The sequence below is a fragment of the Vipera berus genome, assembly GCF_964194415.1.
Source record: "Vipera berus genome assembly, chromosome: W".
NCBI classification, from domain to species: domain Eukaryota; kingdom Metazoa; phylum Chordata; class Lepidosauria; order Squamata; family Viperidae; genus Vipera; species Vipera berus.
The window spans coordinates 45,591,068-45,610,519 of NC_138210.1; the positions used below are offsets into that span (position 1 = coordinate 45,591,068).

General features: G+C 47.7%; 1 protein-coding gene across 1 annotated transcript in view; it reads right to left on the bottom strand.

Moving 5' to 3' along the window:
• LOC308676264 (zinc finger E-box-binding homeobox 1-like) overlaps positions 1–19,452 on the bottom strand; it is a gene marked incomplete at both ends in the record, with an annotated part of 401,367 nt that overhangs the window by 133,081 nt on the left and 248,834 nt on the right. The window contains 2 exons of the mRNA XM_081342078.1: positions 10,871–11,029; positions 17,918–17,976. Coding sequence (XP_081198204.1) covers positions 10,871–11,029; positions 17,918–17,976 — 218 coding nt within the window. The remainder of the gene's footprint in view (positions 1–10,870; positions 11,030–17,917; positions 17,977–19,452) is intronic.

The window sequence follows — 19,452 nt, forward strand, 5'->3', positions numbered from 1 at the left end:
GACCAAAGCACAGGCAGACAAGAAACGAAGGCCCTTTGTTATACCGCGGGTGGGGGACCTGGTTTACTTGTCCACCAAGTATTTACGGTTACAGGTCCCGTGCCGCAAGCTAGGACCCAAGTACCTCGGGCCGTTCCGGGTGCTGCAGGTGGTAAACCCGGTGACGGTGCGACTGCGGTTGCCAAAGTTCTTGGGTAAGGTCCACCCGGTGTTTCACAGTAGCCTGCTAAAACCTGCTCCCGCAGCTACCGCAGCGGCAGGGGAGGGGGGCCCCGGGCCAGTTCACGCCGATCAGTACGAGGTGCAGGAGGTATTGGACTCCAGGGTGCGGAGGGGCACCATACAGTACCTTCTTCGGTGGAAGGGGTACCCGGTGGAGGAGGCAACGTGGGTGTCGGGGAAAGACGTCCACGCTCCACGCTTAGTTCGGGCGTTCCACCGTGCTCACCCTGACAGGCCGGGAGGTCGGGGAAATGGTGGTGTATGCGGGGTGAGTGATTGTGTGATTTTGCCCTCTACATCTACAGGAGGACCCTTGGTAGGGGGGGCGGCATGTCGGGCCCGGCACGCCCGACATTCAGAGAGGCCGCGGAGCGACCCACCGGCCCCCAAGACCAGCCGCCGGTGCCCGCCGCCTCCCAAAGAGCCGGTAAAGCGCGCAGCCACCGTAACAGCCCAGCGGCCACCCGCCCGACGCCTGGGGAAGCCGCGGAATCCCTTACCGGCCCCCGAGACCAGCCGCCGGTGCCCGCCGCCTCCTGAAGAGCCGGGAAAGCGCGCGGCCGCCGTAACAGCCCAGTGGCCGCCCGCCCGACGCCTGGGGAAGCCGCGGAATCCCTTACCGGCGCCCGAGACCAGCTGCCAGCGCCCGCCGCCTCCCGAAGAGCCGGGGAAGAGCGCAGCCGCCGACGAGCCGGAGGAGAGTGCAGCCGGCGAGACGGCCCTGCAACCACCCACCCATCAGCTGGAGGGGCCGCGGAGTGACTCGCCGGCCCTCGGGAACAGCCGCCGGCGCCCACAGCAAGCCGGGGAAGAGCGCAGCCGCCGACGCGGCCCAGCAGACTCCGGGGCCGTCCGGAAGGCCGGGGTGCGCCCGTACGGTGGCGCGGCCGGCGGATGCCCAGCACCCGAGCAGCCGCCGAGGAGGGGTGCCAGGGTGGACCTGGGGGCGGCAGGACCTACCGGCGGAACGGGGAGGGACTCAGGACAAGCACTGGCGCTGCATTCCCCTGGGAACCCGTTCTCGGTCTCCTCGCCTGCCAGGGGACTGCATGACAGGCACCAGCGGCGGATGGTCCGAGCGGCGCAACTCACGGTGGTCTGGGGACCTGAGGGGGGAGGCGAGGGTGTGTGGGGCTCTGGGGAAAGGGAGGGCGGCTTGAGCTGGCGGGTGGCTTACCGGCTGCAATGGTGGTGGGATGGGGACAGGGAGGATACGTACCTGGGACCGGGTGCCAAAGGGCGGGAGTCACGGGGGGCGGTAGCTAAGTAGGGTGAGGGCGTAGTTAGGCGATTAAGGGTGTGGTGGTGGGTGTCGGCTTTGCCGGCTATTTAGCAGCGTTGATTGTGCTGGGGAATCAACGCTGACTTCGTCTGTCTTCGAGTGACTGTTTGTGAGGATAATAAACGTGACTCAGGAGAACCAGCTCTCGTACCGGACTCATTCTTTTTGATGATTCGTCGGATGAGGCTGAAACTGGCACACCAGGCGAACCTGGGCAAAAGCCCCCCCTGGTCAAGGATCCTATATGATCTTCCAAACTGAGCCGTGAATCCAGGAGGACGCCCATGTTGCGAGCCCTATCAACGGGGGGTAACTCCTCACCCCCCATAGTTAACGATGGATGCAGGTACGCACAGCCACTCAGTCTTGGCATGCCGTCTCCGTGCTGTACCCGGGCCTGAAGCCCGATTGGTACGGGTCCAGATAATCAGTTTCCTCCAGGAACAGAGGGAGCTGATGCACCACCACGCTCTCAACAACCTTCACAAAAAAGCGAAGGTTGGAGACCGGACGATAGTTATTCAAAATAGCCTGGCCCAGGGCAGTTTTCTTGAGGAGGGGCCTCACCACCGCCTCCTTAAAGGCGGCAGGAAAGGTACCCTCCCTCAAAGAAGCAGTTATTACTGCCTGGAACCAGCCTCGTGTCTCCTCCCGAGCTGCATATACCAGCCAGGAGGGGCACGGGTCCAATAAACACGTGGTGGAGCTCAGTCTCCTCATGATCCTGTCCACCTCATCAGGGGTCACGGGATCGAATTCACTCCAGATAACATTCTCAAGACTACTCAATTCCTCCCCGCCAGTCTCTGCCCAGTCAGAATCCAAACCGGCCCGAATCTAAGCGATTTTGTCTGCCAGATGATAACTAAACTCCTCGGCCCGCCCCTGCAAGGGCTCCTCCCTCACCCCCTGATTAAGGAGGGAGCGAGTCACCCTAAACAGGGCGGCCGGGCGATTATCTGCGGATGCGATGAGGGCAGCAAAGTAGTTAGACTTCGCTGTCCTCATCGCCGCGAGATAAGGCCTTGTAAAGGTTCTTAACAGCAATCGGTAAGATTCAGACTGGCTGGATCTCCAACAGCTCTCTAGACCCTGTCTCCGACACTTCATCTCCCGGAGCTCCACAGAAAACCATGGAGCCCACCGGGATCTGCGCCGGGTCAGGGGTCGCAAGGGTACAACACGGTTGAGCGCCTCGGTGGCAGCCCTTTCCCAGGCATCCACCAAGGCGTCGGCCAGGCTGTGAGTGAGGGGGATAGGTATAGACCCAAGCGCCGAATGGAACTGTTCCGGATCCATTAGGTGCCTGGGGCAGAACCACCTGGTCGGTTCCGCAGCCTAGCAGCGGAGGGTGGCATAGCGGAAGACCAACCGCAGGAGGTGATGATCGGACCATGACAGGGGGACAATAGTTGGCGAGCCCCCTCCCAGATCATCAAACCACTGCCCAGATAAGAAAACTAGGTCAAGAGTGTGTCCCCCCCCATGAATCGGACCCTGAATTACTTGGGTCAGGTCCATGGCCGTCATGGAGGCAATGAACTCCCGGGCTAACTCAGACAACCCTCCCAGAGAAGGCAGGTTAAAGTTGCCCAGAACTATAAGTCTGGGAAACTCAACCGTCAACCCTGAGAGGGCGTCGAGAAGCTCGGGCAGGGCCGTTGCCACACAGCTGGGCGCCAGGTATGTCAGCAACAAGCCCAACTGAGCCCCAGGGCCACACCTCAGGAGGAGGGACTCACTCCTGCCTATCTGTACAAAAGTGGACTTCCGCAGACATAAGGTCTCCCGTATAACTACCGCCACCCCACCACCCCTGCCCTGAGCCCACGGCCGATGCAACACACAGAAACCTGGAGGGCAAAGCTCAGTCAGAGGGACACCTCCCTCTGAGCCCAACCATACTAGGGGCCTCTTAATACATTTCCACCAGAGGCCCCTATCCATGCTCAACCACCTCTTGGGGTCCCAACAATTGGGCCCGTCATTAAGGGAATTACAGGAAAAGGCGGCAGGTCGTACCCAGGAGGGAGGAGCCCCCCTGAGGGCGTACAGGTCAGCACTAGAGTAACGCAGACAAGCCATATAGTGCTAAAAATATCCACATAGGGCAATTGTAAACAAATGGGTAGTCAGATGGTATTAAATTAATATCAAGATGACATTGATATTGAGTCCGGAAGTACCTCAAGTCCACCAATCCGGCTCCGCTCTCACCCGAGCCGGTAACCAGGCAAAAGAAACCCCAACCGCCCTCTCACTACAGCTGAGGCATCCAACCTGGGGTGGAAAGAGTACAAACTACCGGGGTAAACCTACCCCATCTGGTCTCTCACACCAGTGGGGTGGTTGATGGCCAATCCAGAACCGCCCTCTCACCACGGTCAGGTCCCAGGTCGATTCCGAAGCAAAGCAAGATAGTTCAAGCCGTGATTTGTCATAATTGTGATGATTATGGAGTACAGCTCATGAAAACCCCAAATCCACAATCTCAGAAAATTAGAATATTACATGCAATCAATAAAACAAGGAGTGTACATAGAACAATATCGGACCTCTGAAAAGTATAAGCATGCATATGTACTCAGTACTTGGTTTGGGCCCCTTTTGCAGCAATTACTGCCTCAGTGCGGCGTGGCATGGAAGCGATCAGCCTGTGGCACTGCTAAGGTGTTATGGAAGACCAGGATGCTTCAATAGCGGCCTTCAGCTCTTTTGCATTGTTCGGTCTCATGTCTCTCATCTTTCTCTTGGCAATGCCCCATAGATTCTCTATGGGGTTCAGGTCAGGCGAGTTTGCTGGCCAATCAAGCACAGTAATCCCATGGTCATTGAACCAGGTTTTGGTGCTTTTGGCAGTGTGGGCAGGTGCCACGTCCTGCTGGAAAATGAAGTCAGCATCCCCATAAAGCTCGTCTGCGGAAGGAAGTATGAAGTGCTCCAAAATCTCCTGGTAGACAGCTGCGTTGACCCTGGACTTAATGAAGCACAGTGGACCAACACCAGCAGATGACATGGCTCCCCAAATCAACACAGACTGTGGAAACCTCACACTGGACTTCAAGCATCTTGCAGTGTGTGCCTCTCCATTCTTCCTCCAGACTCTGGGTCCTTGGTTTCCAAATGAGATGCAAAAGTTGCTCTCATCAGAAAAGAGGACTTTGGACCACTGAGCAACAGACCAGGTCTGTTTTTCTTTAGCCCAGGTAAGATGCTTCTGACGTTGTTTGTTGTTCAGCAGTGGCTTGACAAGAGGAATATGACATTTGAAGCCCATGTCCAGGTTCCGTCTGTGTGTGGTGGCTCTTGATGCACTGACTCCAGCCTCAGTCCACTCCTTGTGAAAGTCCCCAACACTTTTGAATGGCCTTTTCCTGACAATCCTCTCCAGGCTGCAGTCATCCCTGCTGCTTGTGCACCTTTTTCTTCCACACTTTTCCCTTCCACATAACTTTCTATTAATGTGCTTTGATACAGCACTTTGGGAACATCCAACTTCTTTTGCAATTACCTTTTGAGGCTTTCCCTCCTTATGGAGGGTGTCAATGACGGTTTTCTGCACAACTGTCAGGTCAGCAGTCTTCCCCATGATTGTGATTCCTACTGAACCAGACTGAGAGACCATTTAAAGGCTCAGGAACCCTTTGCAGGTGTTATGCCTTAATTAGCTGATTAGAGTGGGACACTTTGGGCCTAGAATATTGCACCTTTTCACAATATTCTAATTTACTGAGATTGTGGATTTGGGGTTTTCATGAGCTGTATGCCATAATCATCACAATTATGACAAATCACGGCTTGAACTATCTTGCTTTGCATGTAATGAGTCTATCTCATATATTAGTTTCCCCTTTTAAGTTGCATTACTGAAATAAATGAACTTTTGCACGATATTCTAATTTTTCGAGTTTCACCTGTATATGCAAATACGTTAAGGCTGATGTTCTTGTTTTGTTTGAACTTGCTGTAAATATGTTTCTTGACAGCAACCAGGAATTGGATACCACTCCAATCGAGTTTCTTGGGAGGCATTCTAAATACCTTTGTTATTCTGTGGGGATTATGATCTACCGGGTTCAACACTCGCGTCACACTCCATATGAAGCATTTGTTGTCATTCTTCATGTGTAATGTACAGTTTACCCTTTAGTGGCCTGTAGGTGGCGATGTTTATCTCCAACCTTTGCATGGCCTTTGAGCCTCCAGTTACTACCCTGCATCTGGAACGTCGCCATTGACTCCATCATCTTGTCAACGGCTTTGTCATACACTTCATCAAGGTTGGCCACTTCTAAAATAGGTTCTTATTTTTTTTTATGAAAATGCAAAATCGAGGTTGATAACTTTTCTGCTTTTGATGTCAACGTGCTCCATCCTGTCGTTTCTTCCCTGTCTTAGAAACGTAATAGTGTCTACTCCATTGATGACTTCGATAACATATTGCTTTATGAGTCCTTTGAACCTCGACTTGTTTTCTCTAACTCAAGGTTTGTTTTTGTAATAGCTGTCAAAGATAGGCTTGAGCTCTTCATTCACAACTCTCTTTGGTTCTTCAGGCGTATGGTTAATAATCCAATCAATACATTTGCCAATGGTGGATTTGGGCTTGTCCCAAACATTTTTGGGTGTTGGTTTGTAAGGTGTTGTCGTTAGAGGAGCAACCTGTATGTCTGGAACCAGCTTGTAGAGTAGAGTATCACCAAGTAGAGCAATCAGCTCATCCTTTCTCAGTTTATAGTAGCCCATCACTCCTTGTTGTTTTGCAACGGCATGCAGTTCATGAAGAGTTTTGTTATCCATTTTTTATTGTTATAAGAGAAAATTTTAATATGAATTCACTTTTACATTTTGAAGCTCCACTGTTGCTAATGCTTGTATGTGAAAATGAGTGGGTGTGGGGGATTTCCCATGATGGGTGGGGCTTATACCATGTGACCAATGGGTGGAGCTAATTCTCAAATGGGTGGGTCTAATGTGTGTGTATGGGTGGGGCTGATGCATGTATGGGCAGGGCTAAAGTCTCTTCCCATAGACTTTAATTGAGTGGGTGGGGCTTCCAAACTGTTCCAGAATAGCCATTCCCTATCTACTAGTGTGTGTGTGTAAGAGCAAATAGATACATTTTATGATCAGTAAAGGTTTGCTGTCATTTTAAATTCACTGGGTCTCCATGTAGTTTAAAGAACCATTTGTGCCTCAATGTTCAGTTGAAAGTGATTTGAGTGTGGCAATTTTCCAGGACTGTGTGTGAGTGACTGACCATAAGCTGAACCTGAGAGCACACTTGTGTAATGGCAGCCCCTCAAATACTGGAACACTGATATCATGTCACCTCTAGTCCTTCTTTTCTCTAGAGTAGCCATAGCCAATTCCTGCAACCGTTCTTCATATGTTTTAGTCACCATGCCCTTAATCATCTTAGTTGCTGTTCTCTGCACTTTTTCCAGAGTCTCAATATCTGTTTTGTAATGTGACCAAAACTAGATGCAGTGTTCCAGGTGTGGTCTTACTAAGGCTTTATAAAGCAGTAGTAATACTTCATGTGATCTTGGCCAGGGCTTTTCAACCAGTGGTACGGGTACCACTGTGGTACATTGGCACCTGGCAGGTGGTACGCGACCATCCTAGAAAAGTGGTAGCGGGGGAGGGGAATGAGCTGAACTGGTCACAGCACCGCACAAGCCTGAGCAAGAGATGCCTGGAGCTGCAGGGCTGTCAGAGCTGTCAGTGCCAGGATCAGCACCAGACTCCAGCTGGAGCTCGACGCTGATCCTGATGCTTCTGAGCCCAGAAGAAGTGCCAGTCAGCTGGAATGTTGCAGCATCTCCAGGTTCTTCTGATTTACATTCAGATGCTTGGCAACTGATTCATATTTATGATGGTCACAGTGTCCCAGGATCATGTGAAGTGACCAAAACCTGCTGCAACCACCCAGCAGATGGGGGGAATAAAAACCAAACACCCCCCCACCCCACCCCCGCTGCCAATCCTCAACAGAAATGCTCACAACAATGAAAACCTCGGACAGGAGGAAGAGCGCCGCCAGGCGGGCAGGCAGGTATCTTGCTGTGCTGTGTTTTGGGGAGCAATTTTTTCAGTGCCATTGTAACTTCGAACAATCACTAAGCGAACTGTTGTAAGTCGAGGACTACCTGTACTTCATCACTTTTTTCCTTTTTTGAGGGGTGGGGTGTCATCAAGTTTTTGACACCTTGCTAGGCAACTGGTGGTACTCGGATGTTGCCATATCCTAAAAGTGGTACAATGGGTGAAAATGTTGAAAAGCCCTGATCTTGACTCTATGCTTCTGTTTATGCAACCAAGAATTGCATTAGCTTTTTTGGCTGCTGCCGCACACTGCTAGCTCATGTTTAAGTGATCGTCCACTAGGACTCCAAGGTTCCCCTCACAGTTATTATTTTTGAGCCAGGTTTTACCTAATCTGTACTTGTACCTTTGTTTTTTCCTGCCTAGGTGTAAAACCTTGCTTTTCTCCACATTAAATTTCATGTTGTTGGATAGGGCCCATTGTTCAAGTCTGTCAAGATCCTTTTGGATCCTTAACTTATCTTCTGCGGTATTGGCTATTCCTGCAAGCTTATTGTCATCTGCACATTTGATGAGTTCCCCTTCTAGTCACCCATCTAAGTCATTTATGAAGATATTGAAGAGTACTGGGCTTAAGACAGAACCTTGTGGTACCCCACTGCTTACTTTCCTCCATGTAGATTTAGTACTATTAAGGACTACTCGTTGAGTATGGTTTCTAATCCAGTTACAAATCCATCTGGTGGTGATGCTGTCTATCCCACATTTTTCTGGCTTACTAAGAAGTAGGTTGTGGTCTACTTTGTCGAATGCCTTACTGAAATCTAAGTCGACAGCATTTCGCTGGTCCACTAATTTAGTCACATTGTCAAAGAATGAAATAATATTGGTTTGGCATGATCTGTTTTTGAAAAACCCATGCTGGCTTCTGGTTATAACTTTTATTTGCTTCTAGGTGTTCACAGATGTTTTTTGATTAACTTTTCCAGTGTCTTCCCATGTATTGATGTTAGGCTGATTGGTCTGTAGTTTCCTGGGTCTGTTTTTCCCCCCCTTCTTTGAACCTGGGAACCACATCAGCTCTTTTCCAGTCCTCTGGTAGTTCCCCGGTGCTCCAGGATCTTTGAAAGATATGGTATAATGGTTCTGAGATAACATCTGCCAGCTCCTTCAGAACTTTGGGATGTAATCTATCAGGTCCCAGTGATTTGAACTTGTCAAGTTCAGGCAAGTGTTCTCTTACCATTTTCTTCCTTATTTTAATTTTTATTTCTAGACTGTCTTTTACAGTTATGTTTTTGGTAGGTTGGGCTATAATTTCTTTTTGCATGAAGACTGGTGCAAGAATTAGTTAAGCAGTTCTGCTTTTTCTCTGCTGCCTGTTACTGTCATGGTTCTGACTAATGAGACAGATCAAAGAACATTCAGGCATTGCTTATTCTAAAAAGTCTATAATAATGAGAACGAAATATCGGCAGTCATGGATGGATGCCAGCATCTGAATTCTCCTCCCCTGAATACATCGTATCAAACACAATTCCCTCCCTTAATTTACACGTCATAAATCACATTCTCCAATTAGTTTAACATGCAAAGCTTCACTTCCTTTCTATAGCGCGCCATTCAGGAGCTCAGATCAGGGGGCACCCGATCAAAGCAAACTGTAGGACCCTCTGGAAGAATGAAGGAAAAGGCTGTTAAAATCTACCAGCCATAGTCGTCTCCGGCAGGAAGCAAAAAGGACCATAAATCAGTGGAATTTCAACTGCGTGCTGAAGCTGGGTGAGCAAGATTTTCTCTTTTCTTCTCCTTGAGGATTATAAATGTTGAGCCCCTGATTGGAAAGGGCTGGAAAGTAAAGACCCCCAGAAGATTTACGAGCGACGAGTAATTACAACAGGGGGAGAGACTCTTTGTTAAAAAAATATTGGACATTGATAAATAAGCCAAGGAGGACATCTAGTGGTGAAAGAAGAACGAAATTTCTGATATACTGTTGTTGTTGATTAAAATTAGCCTTGACAAAAGACACCTGCAATGATAAGACTGCCTTGTTGTGAGACTAAGATTCAAAGCTACTTTTATTGACTTTGGCTAAATTTAAACAGACGTTGTTTTGGCTCTAGATTGTAAGCTGTAAAATGACTTCATCGAATATTACTAGACTCATGAAGAAAACTTCTTCTGCACCCTCAGTAGGACAATCCAGTCCTACACCACAGGGATCTATTGAAGCAATGTTGCATAGTTTCACCTGTATATTTCCTCTTGTGAAGTATTCATTGTTTCTTGATAAGTATTTTCTATAAGTCTATGATTTTCCATAATGACCAAAAGTCCAGATTTTTTCCTTTTCCCCCCTTTGGAAATGGCTTTGAAGTCAGAATTAAATAGATGCGTATAGTCCAGAGAGTTCATTTAGAAAAAGGTCTTTTCTTTGTTTCTGTTCCCTCAGATTTGTAAGTCTCACTTTATCTAAACAGCTGTGTTTATTGAGAACTTTGAAGATCAGAGGCAGAAATTTGTCCCCAGATAATCCTCATCCATCAGTAGGTGTCAGCATTGGTTCATTTTTCAGATCTTTCTAATCTTTTCCCTCCCTAAAGGGACTACCTTCCTTCATTGCCACCTCCCCAGGGCGGCTCCTGGCCCATTTAGGGTCCCCAAACAGAAAGAAACTCAGTTGAAGGGCTCGGCATTCTGAATCCCTCAACTGCTTCGCTGCTCAACAGGAAACCAGAAGTCAAGCCCACCAAACTATTCTATTGGGGAACGTAGCTGATTACATAGCACCGGGGTGGGAAGTTTAACTTTGTAATAGTGTAACTCTTTGGAGGGACTTTTAGACTTGGTTTCACTTTTGATTGTGGTGATATTTTGTATCCAATAAACATGTTCTTTGAGAAAGCTTCTAGCCTCGGAGTTCTGATTTATTTGGCTCTATCTACTGGAACCATGACAGCAACTGGACTTTCTTGGGTTTTTTTTCCTTGAAAACGTTTTACTTCTCATTCAAGAAGCTTCTTCAGTTCTGAATTTTGTCACTTTATCAAAGAATCCAATAAGTTTTGTCTGGCATGATCTGTTTTTGACAAACCAATGTTGGCCTTTGGTTATGACTTTGTTTGCCTCTAGGTGTTTGCAGAATCATTGCTTCATTATCTTTAACTTGGCAACTTTAAAATGTGTGGCATACTGGCTGGAGAATTGAAATCCATACATTTTAAAGTTGCTAAGTTTAAAAAACAATGATCTCTACAGCTCCTGCTTCTAATGACTCCATTTTAGAAATTAAAGAAAAAACTGAACAGTGCTTACCATTTTCATCCTGACCACCAGTCTCAGGTGTGCCTTGCTGCTGATTCTCCTCAGGTGCTTCAGGGTAAATAATTGCTGTATCTTCTTGTTGCAGAAATTCTTCAACATTCAGGTCACAATTATCTTCATTTTCTTCATCAGAATCACGTTCATCTTTTACTAGAAATAAGGATTGATAATATTCTTTACTTTATTTGCATTATGCCTTTAAGCTGAGTATGCAAGGTAAAGGTATGCAAGGTAACAAGGTAAAGAAACAACAAAATAGTATTTAACATTAAGCAGGGCTGGCTGTGGGTTGTGTGTCAAAAAAGTAAAGATGTTAGCCTTCATCATGGAATCAAAGTTAAAATGGGGAGGGGCTGTCAAAGATCCAGCTGATGATCCCAACAAAGTAAGCACACCTGAGACATTACACTGTCTAATGCAAAACTTTATTGAGCACAGCATACCGGCACTAATGAATGGAAAACCAGCCTTGGCAATATGGTGCCAGAAAGATAGTTAAAAGAGTAAATCCTTCCCTTCCCTCTCTGACACTTCAGGTCACCTGTGCATTCCATACATTCCCCTCCCCCCTTGGAATTCTTGGCAAGCTAGAAGCAGCATGGCCGTCCTAGCACAAGCAATCTTTGTAGCTTGACAGGCTGGCCCACTTACAGAGTTGGGAGAACCTCCTCCTCTTCTTTTCTTCTCCTCCACTCCACAAACCCCATTCTCTTCTGGCACTGCTGATGTTACCTAGTTTGGGTCATGAAATGTCTTCAAGAAAGCCACCAAGCTCAGAGAGCAGCAAGGACTCCACAGCCGCCCTCCTTCTCCTCTTCTCCATTCTACAAACCACCTCTCTTCTGGCATTGCTGATGCTACCTAGTTTGGGTCATGAGACGTCTGCAAGAAATGCTGAATGGAAATGGCACCTTGCCTTTCTGACAGATGTAACAGAGCTACTCAACAGTTTCAATGTGCAACTTCAAGGAAAGGAGAAGCTCATCTGTGATATGCATTCACATGTGAAAGCATTTGAAGTAAAATTGGACATACTCATTAAACAAGTGAGGGAGGAAAACTTCTGCCATCTTCCCACAACTCAAAAACTATTTGTGGAAAAACCAGCAGTTACATTCCCAAACAAAACATGTGTGGATTCATTGGAAATGTTGTATATTTTCTTCACTTAAAAACTCATTCAAATAATTAACGAATTCATTTTTCTTGTTTCATTTTTTCATTTTATACTTGATTTTACATTGTTCTATAATCATTATTTTTTTCAAACTATAGTCCACCCCCCCCCAACAATCTGAGGGGCAATGAACTGGCCCTCTGTTTAAAAAGTTTGAGGACCCCTGCTGTAGCTGAATGGGCAGGTGAGGAGGGAACCTGCCCCACTTGTTCCATGGCAGCATTGGGTGCAATACGCGAGGTGGCAAACAGCTGTGTCACACCAAAACTGGCCGTTTGCCACCTCCTGCCCAATGCCGCTGCCATGAGGCTGTGGAACAAGCCAAGTGGCGGTAAGAAAGCGGTATACCGGTTTCCCTCCCCACGAGCAACATCGAGGTGGCCACACACCCACAGTCTGCCATAACAACTGCAACTATGCCCACCCAGTGGCCACGCCCACCCAGTAGCACTGTGTTGTGATTCAGGGTCAGCCTGTGGGTTCGGCAGTTGGGTCGGACGATTCAGAGGAGGAGGAGGAGGAGGGGTTTGGAGAGCCTGCAGAGGACAGTTCTGAGGCTTCGCAGAACTCTCAGCCAGGCCCCTCCCATCTGGTCACGACGCAGACCCAGCTGTGTGAGCCTGACAGCGTGGATGAAGATGACCCACAGCTGGCCCTGTTCAAGGACGCCCGACGCAGGAGGCAGTCAATCAGGAGTAAACAGAGGAAGGCAATGGGGCACCTCGGAAGGAGGCAGAGAGAAGCCAAGCCTTGAACTGTTTAAAAGGGGAATGTTGGCAGCTCAGGTGGCTCAACTGCAAGCTCAGGTCCATGCTGCACCCCTACCATCACTACCACCCAGGAGAAAATGCCAAGTTGCGATGCCGGATAAATTTAATGGCACTCCAGAACTGTTTCCTGCTTTCCTGGGACAATGCCAGCTCTTTATCAGCGTGAGAGCAGCTGATTTTCCCACTGACCGGGATAAGGTGGGGTTTGTGTTAAGCCTTCTTTCGGGTGATGCAGCTCGTTGGGGCACGCCTCTGCTGGCTCAACCTAGTCCATTGTTGGACAGCTTTGTGGGGTTTTGTGATCATATGCGTCTGATGTATGAGGACCCTATAAAGACGCAGACCGCTACTCGATGCTTGAAAGCTCTGAGGCAGGGTCAACGCCCACTACAGGGCTATATCAGCGATTTTTGGCTGCTTAGCCAGGATTCCGCCTGGAATGAGGCTGCGCTTGTGGATGCCTTCCAGGATGGATTGTTGGAGGAGATGTTGGATGAGCTGGCCCGTGTGGATATTCCCTCACACCTCAGTGGGCTGATCCATCTCTGCCTGCGGATCGATGCTCGGTTGCAGCAGCAAAGGAGTCGCTGTGCCACCCCACAGACCCCTGCATCCCCTGTTGTGCGTGAGACCCCAGTTCAAAGGGAGGAGCCAATGGAGCAGGGTGCCACTAGGTCTCGTCTCTCGGTGACTGAAATGAACAGACGACGGTCGGGGGGGTTGTGTTTTTACTGTGGGGACCCTGGGCATTTGGCTTACTTCTGTTCTGTACCAGCCTGCTACCGGCCTTGCAGAAAGGCAACCCCTGTACAAACGGCAGAGGCTGGAGAGCGTCTGAGGCTGGAAGGCATCTGCCAAGATTTATTACACAAACAACAGAACAAGAAACAAAACACCGGAACTTTGATCCTCAAACGGAGCGGTTGCTTTCAGCAACCAGCCCTTCCCCAAACACTCCCTTTATTAGAGTTCAGGGCGTGGCCTCCCTGTGCCTCCTTCCGAGGAGTCCCACAGCCTTTCTCTGCTTGTTCCTGCTTGACTGCCTCCTGCGTCGGGCGTCCTTGAACAGGGCCAGCTGTGGGTCATCATCATCCGCACTGTCGGGCTCGCGCAGCTGAGAAGAGGGCCCTGGCTGGGGGCTCTGCGAAGCCTCCAAGCCATCATCAGCAAGTTCGTCTGCAACACCCTCCTCCTCCCCCTCGTCTGAGTCATCCGAGACATCCGAGCCGGCTGCCGGACCCACAGGCTGGCCCTGAATCACAACAACTTCCAGCCTTTTGCCTTTTGTAAAGGGGTTGTCCCTGCCTTTTCTGCAGGGCCGGTAGTAGGCTGGAACAAAACACCCTGCTCACCCGGCACCCGACGATAAATAAGTGGGGTTTGGGTTGCAGTTTGGGCACTCGGTCTCTAAAAGGTTCACCATCACTCTCCTAGAGCTCTGAAATGGTTTCAGTAGGCTGCAGTGGAATATTGGATGTATTTTACCCAGTATTCTGGGCAGTTTGAGTTCTACTGGATTGATGACTTTCACAATAGCAGAAGACCCTATGTACTTTGGACCTAGCTCTTTGCAAGATTGTTTCAACTTGCTGTATTTTGTGGACAGATACATTTTATCTCCTACATGAAACGTCCCTTGGGAAGCTCGCTTTTTATCTGCCTGCTTTTTCTGACTCTCAGCTGCTTTGGCCAATGCTTTCTTCATGTTGTGCCAGACATTCTGGAATGAATCTACCCACTCAGTTAAAGTACCCAAGGAGGGAAACTCCTGAGGGCATTCTGGCATGGGCATGAACTCCACCCCCGTAGCCACCTTAAATGGAGTGAAACCTGTACTGCTGTGTACCATGTTGTTATATGCTACCTCCACAAATGGCAGAAGCCCTGCCCAGTTGGTTTGCTGGTAGTTTACATAGCAATGCAGGTACTGTTCCACCATTGCACTGGCTCGTTCCGCGGCTCTGTTCGTACTTGGATGAAAAGCTGAATTAAGCCCCTGGGACAACCCAATCATCCTGACAAATTCCCTCCAGAACCTAGCAGTAAACTGGTCTGATGCATTTAGCACCCTGTGCAGTCGATACATGTGCTGTAGGAACAGCTTTGCTAGCTAGTGGGCTTGCTTGGAGAATCACGGTGTTCCCCCCACTCTCAGTCAATTCCACGATAAAGTCCATAGCTATCTCCTCCCAGGGTCTGGCTGGGTCAGCAACTTGCTGCAGCAATCCTGGGCTCTTCCCTGGCAGTCTCTTGCTGGCTGCACAAGTTGTACAGCTTTTTACATACTGTAGCTCTCAATATCTTTCTTCATCTTTGGCCACCAGAACTGGCAGTTGGCCAAATGTAGAGTCTTTAAGAACTCAAAGTGGCCAGCTTGCTTGGCATCATGGCTGTGCTGTAAGACTTGCACTTGCAGGCTGTCTGGGACATATAAATTGTCCCCTTTCCATGCCAACCCCCCCCCCAATGTTAAATCTCTTTGGTGAGCTCCAAACCACATGTCAGATTGCAGCTTTTGCTTCAATTGTTGGGCAAAGGCATCCGTGGGGGGTGAACTCCTTTTATTCTCTTGCTGCTTGTTGTCTTGTGGGAACGATGGAACTCGCCACCTCTTCTTCTTTGCTTTTGTACTGGAGCATGCGGGACAGAGCACCTGCCAAGAAATTCTTTCCCCCAGAATGTATTTCAAATCGAACTCAAATCATTTAAAGTACTGCGCCCATTGGACTTGTTTGGGGGAAAGCTTATGGGGAGGTTTCAGGGCTTATAAATTTTTATGGTCAGTCCACACCTCAAACAGGTTTTTACTCCCCTCTAGAAATTGCCTCCAGGTCAATAGCGCCCATCGTACTGCAAAAGCCTCTTTCTCCCACACAGCCCACTGTCATTCAGTCTTGTTCAGCTTACGGGATGTGTATGCACATGGTTGCAGGGTCCCCTCCTTGTTCCTTTTCAGAACTGCTCCCACAGCTACATAACTGGCATCCACTTGAATCATAAACAGTTCCTCTGGGTCTGGATGCTTTAAGACTGGCTTGGCTGCAAACAGTCCCTTCAATTTTTCAAATGCTGCTTGGCATTCCATTGTCTAATTTAAGGGTTGATTTGGCTGGGGCTTTTCTCCCCCTCCCTTCGTTCTCACCAACTCTGTGATTGGTAGGGCAATCTGGGCAAAAGAGGGGATAAATTGCCTCTAAAAGTTCGCGAACCCCAGGAAGCTTTGTAGTTGCTTCTGGGTCTGGGGAGCTTGCCACTCCAACATGGATTTCACCTTTTCTGGATCCATCTCTACTCCTTCACTTGACACTCGGTAGCCCAGGTAATCTAGGCTGAATTTGTGGAACTTGCATTTTGACAGTTTGGCCTATAGCTTAGCGTCCAAAAGTTTTTTCAGCACCTGTTGTATGAGTTTCATGTGTTCGTCCATCGTCTCAGAGTAGATGAGGATGTCATCCAGGTACACTAAGACCCCCTTGTATAAGTGCTCATGCAGCACCTCATTTATGAGGTGCATAAATACAGCTGGGGCTCCTTGCAGTCCAAAAGGCAACACTCTAAATTGATAGCTCCCTAGCTGACAGTTGAAGGCAGTTTTCCACTCATCTTCTTTGATCCTCACTCGATAATATGCCTCCCTCAGGTCTAACTTGGTGAAGACCTTCCCCTTGGCTACGTGTCACAACATATCTTTCATGAGGGGGAAGGGGTACATATTTTCCACACATACTGCATTAATTCCTCTAAAATCCATGCACAATCTCAGTGACCCATCTTTCTTCTCCTTAAACAAGATGGGGGCTGCCACTCAGGATTTTGCTGCTTGGATGAAACCCCTCACCAAGTTCTTGTCTATGTAGTCTCTTAGCTCTTTCATCTCCTTGGGTGTCATGGAATACATTTTCGGCTTTGGGAGTTTAGCTCAGGGCAAAATCTCTATCACACCGTCCGTGGGGTGGTGAGGGGGCAGCACGTCACTCTCTTGCTAAACACCTCCATGAGGTCTCAGTACTCTTTTGGGACGGGCTGCTGCTCCTCCCCCTGCTCTGATGCTGCTTTACTGTGTTGAAGGGGTTTCCTTGCCTCCTCCCCGGCTTGGCCTTTTCTTTCTCCCCCTTTGGGAGGAGAATGGGACAACTCACTGCAGCCAGGTGGGTGTGACCGGGTAGGCATGGCCATCTGAGTGCCACCAGGTGGGTGTGGGTGAGTGGGCGTGGCCGGGTTGACATGAAGGATTAGGTTCAGCCCACTCGGGGCAGATGACTTGGGACAGCTGACTTGGGGCAAGTGGGTGGGCGTGACTAGGTGGATGCAACCACATCAGTGTGGCTGGCTAGGGGGTGCCCGGTGGGCGTGGCCAGATGGGCACAGAACAAGTCGCCGCGGGCAACTGGACGTGGAGCCAACTCGGCAACCTGCCAAAACAAAAGTCACTCAGAGACATGCTGGCAAACAGGAAGCAGGGAAGCGGCAAAATTTGAGAGGCAAAGGGTAGATTCCCCCCCCCTTTAGAGAAATGCTCCTTTTTTATTGCTGCTTTCTGAGCAGAGTTTTCTCTTCTATATCTGGCAGGGAACGGAGGGGCTGAAGGGATTCCCCCCCCAATTTGATTCTATGCCTGTTTACAGTATGCAACCAAGGATTGTATTAGCTATTTTGGCATCATCAGTTAACTGATTTTATGTACATAGCTGAGGACAAATCTAATACAAAAAGAATGCACTGTTACCTCTGCTGTGCCCCATCGTAATCTTGTATTATAATCTTGCAACAGACCCATACTTCATCCACTGTTCTGCTAAGAATAACAGCTAAGAAATTGCGGTGGTACTGCAGTCAGGGGAAGGAGCTGTTGTGCATAATTTATCAGCAACATTTCCATCTATTGTGGTCATTTTCAGTAACCATATAGCCATAGTCTAATACCTTAAGTACAGTGTATGTACAAAGCCACCAGAGAGAAAAAAAGGTTAGAAGTAAGAGATATGGTAGTAGAAAAGGAGTAATTTCCTTTTTCAAGAATGCAGGGTTATACTAACCTGAAGTCTATTCTAAATACTAGAAACACAATTAAGGAATTTGATGACAAATTACCTGGACATCCAGATTCATCTATTTGAGCTTCAGGCCCCAGGATTTCCTTTGCTTCTTTACTACCTAAAATATAATAGGATACAAATGAAGACCATTTGTCTTTAGTTAACCAAACTTTAGTTAACTTATTTAATTGAAACAGTTCAATTTCCTGTCATCTGAGTCATACTGAAAATGTTCATAATATTTTAATATATTATTGTTGCTTGTACTTGAATTGCTATACCACCTTGTAGAATATGATATAAATGCCATATACATTGATAGAAGTAAATGAAAGGTCTCCAAATTTTAATATTGAAAGAGAAATTTAAAACTGAATATGCTGCAGTGGAAATTTACTAGGTGGGTGGAGAAGATGAGAACCAGGAAAGGAGAGCACAAAGAAAGGATGTTAAGTGAAACACGTAGGCAAAAATTAGCTGGGTCTTATGAGTGGGAAAGGAAGAAGACAAGCTATGAAAACGTCTGTAAGAGAAGATAACTAGCAAAAGAGGAAAGAACCTATTTTTTTCTAAGAGGTCACAAAAAGGGGGCTAGAACTCAAGCAACTGCGCATGTGCAATTAGTTGATTAATATTAACTGACACACCTTGCATAAATTATCTCTTAATTTTAATGTACATGGGATGTATAACTTAGTATGTAGCAAGAAATATGTAGGAGGCGGTCGGAAAGAGTGTAACCTTATAGTACCTCAGCCAATGGGGAAAGAGGAGGGATGTGCGGCCAGGGCCAGGGATCTATAAAAATGGGAATATTTTGGGTTGAAACTTTGGAGAGAACCAAGCTTTGATAACTTCTCTCCCCGCTTATTGCAATAAACGAAACAAAAGGCCTTCACTGTGTCTTGGCTGGTTATTGGTCAGGGGAGCTTGCCTCTGGTCATGAAGGAAAGTAGCCAGGAGTGCATAACATACATGATGTGAACAAATTTTACAGTAATGCTAGAGAATGAAATAACACTGAAAATCCCTGTCCTATATACTTATCTCACTTAAAATGGGAGCTATCATGAGGAAGGCTTCTAATGAAGATTGTAATAATTGGCTAAATTTACAAACTAGAAGATTTTCCTTCAGCTACCCCAGTCCCCACCTGTTCAAGTCTTTTATAAACCAAGGAGATTGGCTCATAAATTAAGTACTAGTTGTCAGTCTTCCTACTGACTTCTGAACAACCATGAAAGACATCTTTACATAATGCACTACAGTGTGCCAGTTTGCTCATTAATAACATTAATAACTCCAGCCAGGTTATACATTATTGATAGTGAATTAAAAAAAGAGATCGCTGCAAAAGAGAATATACAGGTGAAACTCGAAAAATTAGAATATCGTGCAAAAGTTCATTTATTTCAGTAATGCAACTTAAAAGGGGAAACTAATATATGAGATAGACTCATTACATGCAAAGCAAGATAGTTCAAGCCGTGATTTGTCATAATTGTGATGATTATGGCGTACAGCTCATGAAAACCCCAAATCCACAATCTCAGAAAATTAGAATATTACATGCAATCAATAAAACAAGGA